General features: G+C 31.8%; 1 protein-coding gene across 1 annotated transcript in view; it reads left to right on the top strand.

Annotated features, from left to right (window-relative positions):
- The window catches only part of Cnot4 (CCR4-NOT transcription complex subunit 4), a 391020-nt gene that overhangs the window by 29132 nt on the left and 345341 nt on the right, over positions 1-16547 (top strand). The window contains exon 2 of the mRNA XM_065499894.1: positions 11518-11669. Coding sequence (XP_065355966.1) covers positions 11562-11669 — 108 coding nt within the window. The 5' untranslated portion in view covers positions 11518-11561. The remainder of the gene's footprint in view (positions 1-11517; positions 11670-16547) is intronic.

Raw genomic sequence — 16547 nt, forward strand, 5'->3', positions numbered from 1 at the left:
GACTGGGGTAATGATAGGTTAGGTTAGGTTATAAAGGCAGCCAGTTATCAACCAGCTCACTTGGGTCCATGAAATTGGTCCCTTTGTGTTACCCTAAGGATCATGCTCAGGACCTCAAGAGATCCTTCACATGTCAGAACTGGGTTCAATGCCGAACCAACCTGACGCACTAATGAACGAATCCATCCTCCTGACATCCAGAGTAGATAGATCCGCTAGGCCGTGCAAAAATGGACTACCTATTGTCGCAGTCCGCACCCCTGCTAAGGCAGGGCAAAGACAGAGGAGATGTTCAATCGTCTCATTCTCGTCTTCATCATGGCAACTTCTACAGAAGTCATTATATGGAGTATTCATTCTCCTAGCATGCTCACCTATCAAGCAATGCCCCGTGAGCACTGACATCAGAGCTCGTAGCCTAGCCTGAGGTAGCCCCGTGAGGGTCATTGACCTATGATGGTCATAAACGGGCCAGGTGAGTCTCGATATCGTGCAGTTTGTCAAGTTAGACCATCTGAGTTGAGCAGACTCAAATAATTTACGCTGCATGATTGACTTACAGCAAGACAGCGGTGAACCGACCAAGTTATCGATCTCGAATAACTCCAGGTTAGAATGTCTCGCCATCTCATTAAGAGATACCCGGCATTCATGTACCAATCTGGATGTCGAGTAGACGCCAGATAGGGATTTGATAGCAGGCTTACTGTAGGTACAGATTCGGATATTCACACCAAATAGCCTATAGTACTTCATCCAGTGTACCGCCCTTCTGATCGCTGAAATCTCAGCTTGAATTACACTACATTGATCATATAGCCTGAAACACACCCTCTTCTGAAGATGGGGAATATAAAAGCCTCCACCCACCCCATCCGCAGACTTAGAGCCATCTGTGTATATGACAAACGTGTCCATGGAAGAAGGAGACCCGCCCGTCAATGACACAGAGAAGCGTCTGTCAATAAAGGGTAAGGGAGTGCAGTAGTCAATATTAACAGGGAGATAAGATATACTGCCCAAAATAGACGCATGGCCAGTACAACTAGACCAGAGGTTCGCAAAAATAAATCCTCTCACCAATACACTTACTCTCACCAACACATTCAATTCTTTATTTTATTCAGTGCACCTACAAACACACAAATACAAAAACTGAAAAAATAAAGAAAAAGTCATACACCAGTGCTCATGCGTATTCCTAGTTGTCTCGTTGAGTGGACAACGACTACTAAAATGTAAGAGCATAAGAATACGTGTGATTTTATTTTCCACAATTGTGGTATGGGCTGCGCATTACTGAACTAGACCTCCATGCTCCAACAGTACTTAACCTAACCGCCGAATTTATGGCTAATTGTTTTGCCATCAGATCAGCCGGTAGCCAGTGCATCATTACAAACAAAGCACGAGACGGAGTACTGCGCAGCGCACCCGTGATCATTAGTGCGGATATTCGCAGGATTCTCTCAATTATCCCACAGTAGGTGGATTTACTTAGAGCCTTCCACCAAACTAGTGCTCCATACATTAGTATGGGCTTAACCACCATATCGAAAAGCCATTTCGCATTCCTAGGGCTTATTCCCCAGGTACTCCCAATGGCCATTCTGCTACATATGGGGTAATTATACATGTAATACAAAAGGAAATATGTTAAGACAGTGGCTACTAGATAATGAAATGCATTTCATGCATTTTTTGCTTCTACTGAACCTTCATTCCCAAGAGCTGCGTCCTATTTGGACATATGTATCGCAGATTCACGTTTAGATATACATAGGGAAAATAACACACTTAATTGTTTAAAAACACTGGACTATGACAGTGATCATAAAGCATTGCAAATCATAGTAATAAATAATTATAATGACCATCCCCTTATTTTTTTTAAAGATTCACCAAACCTTAAACGAAATTTAAAAAAAAATAAATTTTAGAAAATTTAGAAACAGCCTGATAACTGATTATAACACCGATAATAACGTCCCAAACGATAGAAATCTCTCTAACGCTGAGATTGACCACTTCTTACTGAAATTGGAAAATTCTATAAATACGGCTATTGAGAAATCGGTGCCAAAATTTAAAGTTGCGCTAAATTTTCGAATTCAATAATAAAGAAATTAAATCTAGAATAAAGTAAAATTTTAAATAAAATAAAACAATACAATAGATTAGAACTTTATTTACCACCAACAGAACTAAATTTACTAAAATCGCAACTAAAATTGGTAAGAAAACTAATTAAAGATAATTTCACGCTTACGATCAATAACAATTTCCGGGAGCGGTACCCCAGGGTACTAAAACAATTTTTTTTTTAATATTTATTAACAACAAAACAACAAGAAAAACGTATAACAATTCATTTAAAGCATAGAAAAAATAATAATAACTTAAAATTTAATTCAGTTCTGTTTAATTATAATTATAACATTTTTGTTTATGAAATATTCTTTTATAATTCATATAGACATATTTTATAAAAACAAAAATTATATAAATAACATAAAACAAATTGAGATCATAAGTAGTTGTAAATGTTAAATACAAATATACAATTTATGTATGTATTTTTGGATAATAATTTGTTGCAAACATTTAAATTGAAACAGCAATTATTTGAAGATTTAAGTAAATCTTTTGTTTGAATAAGATTAGACAATGTTTTGCAATGAAGTTTGTTCCTTTCTTTTGTTTTTATAATGTTTTGAATTGAAAATACTCTTTCGACATTAGCCGATGAATGAGGTATAGACAAAATTCCAGTCATAATTCTAGAAATGTCATTGTTGATTTTCTTGCGAAAACAATAAAGCAAGTTGTTTTATTTTACTTTTTTCTTTACTCACTTACACACTACAGTTTGTGTCGGCAAGAAACCTACCAATTGTAGTAAGGAAATGTAAGAAAAGATAAAATCACTGTTTATTGTTGGTGTTTTGTTTAAGCTTTGATATTTTTACAAATAAAGCTTGAGTGTCTGTAATTCTCAATCACTCTATGGTTTTATTTGTATAATATCTTTAGTTTTTCTAAAGCCTTTTAGGAAAAATTTCCTGATGATCTGGCCTAAGCATCCAGTGAAATACGCATAGGAACTAGCTTATCCCCCAACAATAAATTTCAGTGAATTTATCAATAAAATTGGGAATTTAGCATAAAAACAATTTTACTAAAATATTAATTCATTTAGTCGCGATACCTTTACCAAAAATTACATACATATATTTTCATTAGCTAAATGTTTAATTTCAATTATATTAACCAATGCTCTATATTGAGTGTTAATTGACTCAAATGAGTTTTTTTTTCGTTTGGAAACATTTTCATTAAAAACGGAATAATACTATTAGTTTTTCCACTCAACTTTTTCTGGAGAAAATTTGTTAAACTAGACCAAAATATCGTCATCGAAATCTAAACGTTATCTTAAATTTAGACAAAACTTAAAATTGTTTGCAGTTTTCTCTGAAATTATTTACAATGTCGGTATCAATATGATTTGTGCGTATCAAATGAGTCTCGGGGGTACCACGGTACTTTTGAACATCAAATAGTATCAAAAAAAGTACGATGGTATCAATTTTGCCAACCCTGACTGGAATAGATACAGGTCCATTAGAAAAGGAAATATATAGTAACAAGCTCATAATTAGGGATCAGGATGAAATACTTAATACAATTGGAACTTACTTTGAATCAGTTCATTCTCATAAAAAATGCGTATGACAGATTTAGATGAACACTACTTTATATCCAAAAAGTCAATCCTGTATATATTTACAATTTACGGAAGAAATTGTCTTCTGGTATAGATAATATTCCTAATTTTATACTTAAGAACATCCCAAATGATATAATATTTGAATACTATACACTATTTAACAACATATTAAAAAACTCACACTTTCCTCTTGCATGGAAAACAGCCCTAACAGTAATTTTGCCAAAGAAAAATAAAGATACTAGTAACCTTAAAAATCTTCGACCAATAAGTCTGCTTCCAAACATTAGTAAAGTATTTGAAATGTGTGTATACAATAATTTAGTAAAATTCTGCGGAAATAATAATCTAATTCGGGTTCAAATTACAGCATTCCACTGTACATGTGGCTCACTATATAGTATCAAATATTCATTGGAATTGGAATAAATCCCTATGTACAGGTGCTTGCCTCATAGATTTTGAAAAAGCTTTTGACAATATATGGATTCCAGAATTAATATATAAACTTACGAAATATAGAATGCCTTTTCATCAGGTTATTTTTATACACAATATGCTTAGTAACAAAAATTTTCATATATCAAATAAGAACCAATTAAGTAGAAGAAAATTCAATATTGTAAATGGCCTACAACAAGGAACAGTAAACGCTCCAATTCTTTTCAATTTATATATTCTGGATCTTCTGAAACAAGTTAACAGTAGCATTGTTGCATTTGCCGATGCTATTATAATCTTTCATTCTGACGATAAAATTTTAAAAATTAATGGAAAGTTACAAGACTTGTTTCGAATAGTAGAAAATTATGCCAATAACTGGAAAATGAAAATAAATATTGACAATTGCGAGACATTTTATTCCGCCCACCTGTTGGAAAATGCAATCATAATATAAGAAAACACTGGAAAGAATTTGAGGTTAAAACAGGCTCTAATATTAACATTGTAAATAAGCAAATGGTAAAATATTTAGGTATTTATCTTGATAAATTTCTATATTACAACAAACATATAGATTTACAAATAACAAAGCCAAGAAAATCATTTTTTATGTACAGAAAAATATTTTATTCTAAATATATAAACCCTTCGGTTAAAATAATATTATACAAATCCTTTAGACCAATACTAACATATGGCTGCCAAATTTGGTACAATATCGGACCATCATATATGGAAAAAATGAGAGTTTTCGAACGGAAATGCCTTAGAGCATGCACTTTACTTTTCAACTCACCTGATAGTGACTTTAAAAAATACAACTCAAACAGGAGGCTTTATGATGTTTCAAAAATAAGTAGAATATATAATCTAATAAGAAACCATATTTTAAAAACCGCCGAATACAAGTTAAATAACCTTGTTATGGCTCCCTACTATGTCAGTGATGAATACATCGAGGTAACTCTAAAAACGGGTATGTGCCACCGGAAGCATTTTTATACCTAGATAAACAAGGATATATTCAAAATAATTGGGGTATTCCGGTATTATACCACATTTATAGACGAGCCAATGTCAAGGCAATAAACTGCAAACAAATTACAGATGAGAATAAAAGATACGACACAACCCTCTACTTGAGGGATAAAAACATGTTGCCAAACTTAAATATTAAAAAATATTGGTGGCTAGACCGATATGGTAGCTAAAATTTTTCTTTACCCCTTAACTTTTTCTAATTTTTTTTTTTCTGTAAATACTAAAGTGTTTTTTTTTTCAATTGTTTTTCCTACATTAAATCTTGCAAATTCAATGTACATATGTATTATTAATACTTGTAAGTTAACTTATCAATATTCCTAAAAAGAACTTAAATTTTTTTGATTGTAAATATACTAGAGTGCTCGAACACGGGACAGGGTATACTATGTTATATTAACTACTATTTGTTTATTTATGGTGCTACATTATAAAAAAATAAAAAATGTCAAATAAACGTTAAAAAAACAGTATCAACACAAAATACAACCAAATTTAAATAAAACAATTTGATTATTTTTAACTTGAATAAAGGCTCAATTCAAAATAATACATTTTTATATGAAAATGTATGATGTATTTCTATTAAAATTTTTGTATTAACTCAAAATAATACCTTTTTGTTGATACAAGGTGGTCACTAATTATCACGAAAATGGTCTCAAATGTTTTCAAGATGAAAGAGTAATAACAGTGTCTTGTAATTTTGCAAATTAACCGTAAAGAGCTTTATTTACAACTTTGGTATCTTTGGTGACCTCCACTGAAATTTTCGTAAAATATTTTAATCTTTAAATGTCCTTTTTGAAAGGACTTTTTTGATTTTCTCGAAAAAAGGGTCAAATTGACCCCTAAAGATAGGAGATATAGGGTTAAGATCTTCCACATAAAATTCCACAATATAAATCTGACAATAAGAATTCTCTCACTCATTAACTTTCAACATTGTTTTCAGTTAGTATAATCCTCCTTTCGATCAAAAAGCTAAAACTTTAACCCACTGTAAAAAAAATATATTCTACAAAAATTATCTCTCTCAGCTCTTTCAGAATTATATAGTCGCTATTCTATCAAAATGTCTTAATTTGTTCGACAGTGTAATTATATTAAAATATGTAAATGTAATAAACATGAACATAATAATAATAAAAAACATATGCTGAAATGGTATATATAATGACACAATTTATCGCGTACATTTTTATAAAACTTTATGTAAAACTTCTTTGTCTTTTTTCACAATTCCGAGTTTTTGGATATAACAATAAAATTCAATATACAAAAAAATCAAAAAGCCATTCAATGGCTAAAAGCGGGATTATCTAAAAAAATTCAGTTGTCAGTGAAATACTGATAACCAGAGCTGAGAATTTCATGCATTAAAAAACAATTTTTTTTTTTTTTATTTATTGTATCTTCACAAAATAATGTGAACTATCAATAATTTGTTCAAATCTTAAATCTAAATATTAATTTTTATTTACGTCCCACCACAGTTGGACGAAAAATTATGTTTAATTTATAGATCCTATCATCAGCGCAGGTCTCTGTTGGATTCCTTCTTCTTAGTTCGTGCAAGTGGGTTTGGGTGAACTTCTAACTTTTTCAAATATGACTCCGCTTGTTTTTTTATTTCATTTTTCACCAGGGAGACACCTAGGTCCTTATGAATGTTAATATTTCTCACATACCAAGGCGCTGCGTAATATTTTATTTTGGAATCTTTGAATTTTTTCAATATTAGAAGCTGAGGCCGTGCCCCATAATTGAATTCCATAGCACCATATGGGTTTTATTATTGAGCTGTACAGCAAAAGTTTGCAATCTAAACTCAATCTCGAGTTTTTACCAATTAGCCATTAAATTTGTAGTAATTTTAACTTCATTTGAGTCAATTTCGTATCTATATGCTTTTTCCAGGTAAGACGTCGGTCTAGATGCAGACCTAGATATTTAACTTCAGTTTGTTGAGGTATTATATGATTATTTATTAGGATTGGAGGTCACGATTCTCTACGCAATGTGAATGTAAGATGTATACATTTTTGCTCGTTTACTTTTATTCTCCATTGTTTTAACCACCTTCCTATGTCGAGTATATGGTCTTGTAAAAGTACAGATGCTTCTTGGGGTTTTTCATGAATGGCTAGTATAGCTGTGTCATCAGCAAAAGTAGATATGTTGGTTCGACTGTTTGTAGGCATATCACAAGTATATAGCAAATATAGGAAGGGACCCAGTATACTTCCTTGTGGTACGCCTGCTTCAATAGGCTGTGGAGAACTTATGAAGTCTCCCTCTTTAAGAACGAACTTTCGATGACTTAAATGACTTTCTAGAAGATTGTGTGTGTTCACTGGTAAATATTGTTTTATTTTTATCGATAATCCTTCATTTTTTTTCTTCAAATGTCTTGGATATGATTTCTACGTGAGTTTGTTCTATGGTATTATGTTTTACTCGAAATCCGAATTGATGAGTTGGAATATAATCAAAATGATTCACTATCGGCTTTAACTTGTACATTAACAGTTTTTCGAATAGCTTTTATATATTTGACAATAGGCTTTATGATTCTACTTTACTGTGATCTTTTCCCGGCTTAGGTATCATTGTAACTAAAGAAACCTTCCATTCTGGTGGATAATATTCAAGGCGTAATATAGCATTAAAAATAAATAGGATTATTCTTAATGCAATTTGGGGTAGCTCGAGGAGCATATTGTTACTGATTTTATCAATACCAGCTGATTTTTTGGAGTTTAAATCAACAATAGCCTTGTCAATCTGTGAAATCTCAAAACGAAGTGGTTCAGCTGCAGTAATATGGGGTAAAGTAGGTGGTAACTCTATTATGTCGTTTGACTCGTTTGGGGAAAATACATTCTTTAGATGACTAACAAACAGGTTTCCTTTTTCAGTATCGTTTCTCGCCCAGCCTCCACTAGAATTACGTAGAGGAGGTCTGCTCATAACAGGTCTTTTTAATTTTTTTGTAGCTCGTCAGTAATTTGAGTACTGTGTGGCATCTAAGTTCTCCAGATATTTATTAATTGAGTCAGTTTTGCGTTTGTGAAGAAGCATACTGATGCGTTTGCGACATTTTCTAAGCTCCGTTTTAAGTTGAGAGGATCTGTAGAGTTGCCACTCTCGACGAACTCTTCTTTTTTCAGCTAATAACTGTTCAATGTCTGTAGAATAGAGTCTATTGTATCTTATTTGTTGGGTTATTTGAGTGGCGTGTTCAACAGCAAGTTTTAAGTTTTGTTCAAAATTTTTGAGTGAGATATCGATATCTCACTGTTCTTGCGATATATTTGCTGTACTCTGTGTGCTAATATATTTTCTATATTTCAACCAATTTATTTTCGTGCTTGATATTGCAGAGGGACCAGTCCGGGATACTATTTCTCGGGGGTTCAATAGAGTAACGAAGGTGGGTGAGTGATCCGAGGATAATTCTAACGAAGATTTAACCTGCATTAGTTCCATTGTTAAATTTTTAGTTTAGAAATTGAATTAAATAAAGCGCGACCTTTCGTGGTTACAAGTCTTGATCCCCAGTGAGTATGCTTAGCATTATAATCGCCAGCTGCCAGGAATCGGGGTCCTAGTGATTCGTAAAAATGTTCATATTTGTTTTCAGTAATCGAAAACCTTGAAGGTGAGTATATCGACGAAATTAATAGGTTTCTGTAGCAATCATCCATACAGATTGTCGTAGCTTAAAGATAATCTTCACAAATATCACACATTGAATGGTGTTTGATACGGGTTTTAATTAAAATTCCAGAGCCTCCACATGCTCTATCTCTTGGATCATTTGTGCCATAAAAAACATATCCATTTATCTTAAATAAACTTCTAGACGTCAAATGGGTTTCCGAAACTAACATTATATCAACTTCATGACTTTTTAGAAAATACTCAAGTTAGTATTTATGTTGGCGAATGCCGTTAGCGTTCCAAAAACATATTCTTAGGCAGTTCATGGTCTGTTAAGCACAGCCTGCAATAACATTGATTGCATCTTAAGCATTTCCTGCATCATGTTACTCATTGAGTTTGTAAAGTTATTTACCGATTGCAGAAGAGTTTCTATAGTAGATTCTAGTCTGGTAAAATTGAAAATTGGCGTTTGCTCGCTTACCTCTGGGTTCATATTTTGGTTTTGTGGTTGACGGACTTGCGTCTGAGTTTGGATGTTTCTTAGTACATTTGCATGTGTTTCTTTGTTGTCATATGACTGTTGCAACGGGGAGTAGTTAAAATTGATGTTATTTAATGGCTGAGCGGGGAAAATCTTCGGTTTATGGCTTTGTGATTTTTTAACAATTGAGTAGACAGGACAACCCCTGTAGGATCATCCTTGGGTTTGTTACATTGGGATGTGTTATGCAACTCTCCACAAATAACACATACGGGTGGCAATTTGCAATATGCCTTGGTATGTCCATATTCTTGGCAATTCATACATTGGACGGGGCCAAATCGTTTATGTGGTTCTTCTACCGTAATTTTACGATGCAAGAAATACTTCAGTTTATATATGGGATGTGTTTAATTTTTTTTTCAGATTTATGACATCAGGTACAAGTTCAACACGGAAGAGTGGTTGGGGTTTTTTTTTCGCGATTTCTAATGTTTATCACATTTTTTGTCTTAAAACCTTTATCTTCTAAGCTTTGCTTTATTTCGAGTGGTTCAACATTACAGTCAATACCCTTTATTACAACTTGTAGACCCTTGCTTCCTTTCAGCTGATAAGTGTAAAAACTTTTCTTTTGAGTTTCAAAATCTGTTACTACCTTTCTATAATCGTTTTCACTATTGACCTGTATTTTAGTTTCATGAATCGTGCCTTTCTGGATTGGGATAACGTAAAAAGAGTTCTCTCCTATTAATGAGATCAGTAGTGCGATTCACTAACTTTTAACGAACCGACAATCGTAAAGTTTATCGACATAAATAATCGCTTGCGGTAACGATAGTGTGATTCAGTAATTTATTTTTAACGATTGTTGAAGATATAACATCTCTGTCTACAAAATATCAAAATAAGCTAAAAGTAGAAAACCATTATTTGACACATAATGAAATAATTAACCAGTGGTGTAGTGAGTACAACGTTGACTAGCAATCGGAAGGTTGTTGGTTCGACACTTGGCTGCGACTTGCATTTTTTTATTTTTTTTTTTTAGTAAATACATAATTTTATAAATAATTCTACTAACAAAACAACTTATTTCCTGCCAAAATGTAATGGATTACTTTTGGGACATCGCGAACAAAAATAAGTACTTGAATAATTAGTAGTACTATAATCGTCAAATTCCCATATTTTTTATATTTTATTGTAAATATTAATAAGTTAAGTAAACAAAAATGTGTTTCCATTATTTTTACGATAGTTCCAGCTACAAAAGATGAAGATGACGACGAAAAAATTGCAAATACACTTTATCGATTAAATAAACACAACTTAAATTATTGTCGCTAACATAACGAAAGAAAAACTGCATAAAGTAACAGCTGACTTCAACCGACAGCGAATGTCGTTAAAAATGTTACTGAATAGCAAAGTCGATAAATTTTCGTTATATTTATTTTAACGATACGATTATCGTTATAAAAGTTAGTGAATCGCAGCACAGGCTCTGAACCAGTGAATTTGAATTATCTCAAGTAAATAGGGGGTGGTTTGTAGAGTTAATTTTATTTACTGGTTCATCTGTTTCACATTCCAGAATAGAAAAACGATTTTCATTGTTTAGTCTAGCAGGTTCACTATCCTTATATAATTTAGCCAAGGGTGCCGCTTTCGAAGACTTGGGACTTCGTGCCCGTTTTAATACTGTTTCTTTTGTTTGACAATCATTAGTTGTTGACAATGCGGGGGAACATGAACTAGCACGGTTAACAGGCTTGGCGGTTAAAAACAAGCTGTCATCTATTCTTCTGTTTGTTTGTTTGGTATATATTTTTTTTATCTGCATTAACTGTAACGTATGCATTTCTGCCTTCGCTTACTGTTTTCGTTAAAGAGACTCATTAAAGAGTAGTTGTAAATACTTTAGTTAACACTCTTGATGTATATTTAATAGTTAATGCACAAGGTTCAAAGAAAAAAAAATAAAGAATTTTCACTTATTTGTCTTTTAGTTCTTGTTTTGATTTTTTATTTAATAATATTATTGAAATAAAAACGAAAATGTTAATATAAAAAATATGCATTTATATTGAAATATAAACTAAAAAATCTATAGAAAAAATAATATTTTATAAAAATTTTCCTTTTTCAGAAAAAGTGTGAATTTAAGCTGATCTGATAATTTACTATATAAACATGAATAGTTTAAACAATAGTGTTGATGAAGTTGTGGAATGCCCTTTGTGCATGGAACCCCTGGAAGTAGATGATCTTAATTTTTTTCCATGTACTTGTGGATACCAGGTAAGAGTCTCTTAATATTTAATATTGAGTATATAAATTAGACCGACTCAAGCGAATTTATAACCTTGGTTTGTTTTAGGATGTCTTCCAAAATATTTTTGTTCTAGCGATAACGTTTGTGAGATGTACCATTTAAAAAAAAAACATTTTTTTAAGCTATTATTTGAAAGGGATCCTCCAATCACATGCAACGCTTTTTTTGTCATGTCAAAGTTGAGCTTTAATATAGAGATATTCCATAATTCATACGATTTTCAAGGATTTTTTATGAAAATGTTTATTATTACTTGATATTTATAAATTTACTTGATTAAGGAAATAGTTTATTAATTTTATTTTCAATGTTCGTACTTGTTCGCATGTTATTGGACTGTCAATCTGATAAACATCATGTGTTAAAATTGTTAAGTAGTGTGGAAAAAAATGGAATTTTGCAAAATTAATACATTTTCAACGATGCTATATAATATTCAGATTCAGATTTGTAAAAAGGTTTGGTTTTGTGTAAATAATTTTTATTAAAATATATTTTTATCCATTGCAGTCAACATATATTTGTATTACACGGTGCTACAGTAAGAAAAAAACTTGAAAAACTTTTGCAAATTTAAACCGATTTAACAAGTAATGTCTCGTTTTTTTCTATATACAATTTTCTTAAAAACATTGTACAAAAAAATTGGTTTTCATAGAAAATTAATTTTATGCATAAATTTTATGAATGCTTAATTATTTGTCTTTCCATAACCATAACTGTTTTTTTTTCGTTCTAAATATGTGTGAGTTAGAGGTACTGAAGAACTACGACCTATCGTAAAACAGTTTTTTTTTTTAAAATAACTCAAAATTTTGAGGGTGTTTCAAAATCTTTCAACTTTTCTTAAAAGCACGAATTCATTCCTTTCACCTTTGGTAAAAAAAAAATTGGACCATATCATTTGACAAATCCCTTTGTATTTGTTTATAAACTTCCCGAAGGCTGCAGTAATCGATATATGGATGGTTTATCGTTATCTATTTCTTCAGATATTTGAAGGTTTTGCGGATGTTTTTGTAAATCTACCCAAGAAAATATGTTTTTTTTGTAAATTTAAAAATGCTATTTTTTAAAAAAACGATTTTCTAAATAGCTGACCGCTGTTTTTAAAAAGTCTTAAAGTTTTTTGTTCATTAGGCGAAATTTTTTCAAAATGCTGTTAACTTTGTTGTCAAAAAATTTGTTCTACTTTTGAGGCTATTTATAAGTACGGTCATTATATCGAGCAACTCTAAAACTGTACAAGAGTCATTCTCAAGAGCTAAAATAGTTGTATGAAATTCCTGCATTATGTTTTGCATAAAATATAAAAATGCTTCTGATAATCCTTAATTTTTACAATTCTTCTTCATTGACGTCATTATCAGAAATTCCATATGACACGTATTCCCATAAAAACTTTTTATTTTTTTTTATTTTTTCCTTTCCAATATATATTATTGTCGAAAATTTCTATTTAGCTGGACAAATGAAATTTTAGCTTGAAACTGGACAGGCATCAAAAAAGCTGGACAATCAAGCCAAGTCCAGCCAGGCTGGCAACCCTAGAATGAACTAATTAATAAAAATTTATGTGTGTTAAATTTCAATATTTCGAGCAAAGTTAAGATCTTCCGCAAATCAATTTTTAACGCGTTAGAATAGAGGTATTTGAAATTCGCGTAAAAATGATGCCGGTTGATTGTGGCCAGTGATTTCTTTTTTATTTTAAGCCCAATTTTCAACCATATATTATCCAGAAAATAAATACACGTTTGAATTGGATTAACTCCCAATTATAATTAAAATTCACAAATATTGCAAAATTCCATTTTTTTTGTTTACCGGATTGAATGTCCGATAATACGCGAACTAGTACGAATATCTATCTATATAAATTAAATTCGGAAATTTTTTTCTTTAAATGTTCGTCATAGTCCAACTTAGGATTTTACTGAAAGAAAAATTTATCACGCCCACTTTTTTAGATTTATCTAAAATCGGAAAACGGATGCAAATGTTCTCTATAGTCCACAAAAGTTTTTTTACAGAACGAAAAATTGTTCACGACTCTAATACTCCCACTTATCAAATACATCTGCAAATATGTAACCAAAGGCAGTGACATGGCTGAGTATGTGCTGATAATTACAACAGTGAAGTCACTCAATTTCATAGGACGGCTATGTTATCAGTAATGGCCGGATTTTCATGCATTTATTATTGGATAATAGGCGCCTAAAACATGCATCAAAAAAATCAAAATATGACCTAAAAATTTAAAAAAATATGCATATATATTTTTGTGCAGAAACATAAAATAATTAATTAGGGATCGCGCAATGTCCCAAAAAAAAAAAGGTTCTTTTTCCGATATTAAAATGTTTTTATATCAAACATCTTTAACATTTAATGTGGTGACTTATGGCAGTTAGCTGTATCTATTGATAAGTAAGAAACTTGTTACTATTTCCAGGTTCATGCGTTTTTTTTAAAGGGGCGAAATAAATAAAACTCATTTTCCCAAAAATTTGAAATGTGCAAGAAGTACCTTTTGTTCGACGGCTCCTCAATTGTTCTTCTGAGAAAACGATGGATATTTTACAATCTAGCTTAAAGACAATTGTAACTTAAGTGTCTCAAAGTAATCTATACTGTAGTCACTTTAAACGTAAATTGCGTAGTGCATTTGTCTCTTAAGTTATCCAAAAGGATCAATTGACCATAAGCTTGGGACATGCACGTGTTAAAATACGTAGCTAGTTATGTAAATAGTTGCCACCCTAAACGTTCACTAGTTCAGGACAGTCTCCTAGAACTGCTGAGAAATGACTGTCAGGACTGGTAATTGTATATGTGAAATTACAAAATCTTATCGAAACTGCAAATACGAATGTTTTCGATACATTTAATGAATTTTTTACTTTAAAAAACTGTTGACTTTTTTAAAACAAGTTTTGGTATGATAATTTTCAATTGATGGTAGAGAAATGAAGAACTTAATGCAAGTTTTCCGGTGTCGAAAGCAGTTAGTCGATAACATTTGAAGATATTTCTATAACAACTTCGACTAAAAACTTTTTGTCTATACAATATGTTCCCCATTGACGACAAAACATTATATTTTTATTAAAAACATGGATAATATGCATATAAATATGCATTTTGAAGTAAAATATAACAAAATATGCATTATTAATAAAATATGCAAAAATATGCACTAAAAAAATGAGCGATTTGGATCGATAATTAATTTACATTGTATTGTATTTGTCGCATTCCAACATTTTCGAACTATAAATGGTGAATTGTGTGAAGCGATTGTTAGAGAATGACATTCATTGGGAATACACCCTCGGATATGCTGTGTCTTTCATTAAATACGAACACTGTTCTCGATAATTATCTCAACATGCTTCCCATCCAAACCGACTGATTTGTGGAGCAAATGCAAAGATGTCATGCGTGATGATATTTTCCATCAGATGCGTATTGTTAGAGAATGACACTCATTGGGAATACACCCTCGGATATGCTGTGTCTTTCATCAAATACGAACACTGTTCTCGATAATTATCTCAACATGCTTCCCATCCAAACCGACTGATTTGTGGAGCAAATGCAAAGATGCCATGCGTGATGATATTTTCCATCAGATGCGTATTAGAACATAAAATACAAACTGACAACTAAGCGAGAAAATTTACAACGATATGTGCTTGATGATGTCGAACAAGGTATTATCCGATGCACGACGCATTAAATAAAGAGTTGCGATGCGAAAAACAATATGATTGCGAAGTCTTGAGTGAATCAGTTCGAACAAACGTTCCACTGTTGAATCGGGATTTTTTTTACATTCTCGGTAGAACTGGAAAAACTGAGAGTAAAAATTATTACTCACTCCCAAATTTAATGGCTGACATAACAACAAAATACATTGATTTACATTATTTTGTTGTTGAAATACTTAGAATTTTGACATAGGTTTATCATTAAAAAATACAAATCGAACACAATGATTTTTTAATTTCGACAGGACAATGCCAGCTAGTACATTTTTTTTTATTTCATATTTTATTTATTGTATCTTCACAAAATAATGTGAACTATCAATAATTTGTTCAAATCTTAAATCTAAATATTATTTTTTATTTACGTCCCACCACAGTTGGACGAAAAATTATGTTTAATTTATGGATCCTATCATCAGCGCAGGTCTGTTGGATTCCTTCTTCTTAGTCGGATGTAGCCATTACTTCTCATTAATGTTCGTGCAAGTGGGTTTGGGTAAACTTCTAACTTTTTCAAATATGACTCCGCTTGTTTTTTATTTCATTTTTCACCAGTGAGACACCTAGGTCCTTATGAATGTTAATATTTCTCTCATACCAAGGCGCTGCTGTTATCATTCGTAATATTTTATTTTGGAATCTTTGAATTTTTTCAATATTAGAAGCTGAGGCCGTGCCCCATAATTGAATTCCATAGCACCATATGGGTTTTATTATTGAGCTGTACAGCAAAAGTTTGCAATCTAAACTCAATCTCGAGTTTTTACCAATTAGCCAGTAAATTTGTAGTAATTTTAACTTCATTTGAGTCAATTTCGTATCTATATGCTTTTTCCAGGTAAGACGTCGGTCTAGATGCAGACCTACATATTTAACTTCAGTTTGTTGAGGTATTATATGATTATTTATTAGGATTGGAGGGCACGATTCTCTACGCAATGTGAATGTAAGATGTATACGTTTTTGCTCGTTTACTTTTATTCTCCATTGTTTTAACCACCTTTCTATGTCGAGTATATGGTCTTGTAAAAGTACAGATGCTTCTTGGGGATTTTCATGAATGGCTAG

This window comes from Calliphora vicina, chromosome 2 (assembly GCF_958450345.1).
Source record: "Calliphora vicina chromosome 2, idCalVici1.1, whole genome shotgun sequence".
NCBI classification, from domain to species: Eukaryota; Metazoa; Arthropoda; class Insecta; order Diptera; family Calliphoridae; genus Calliphora; species Calliphora vicina.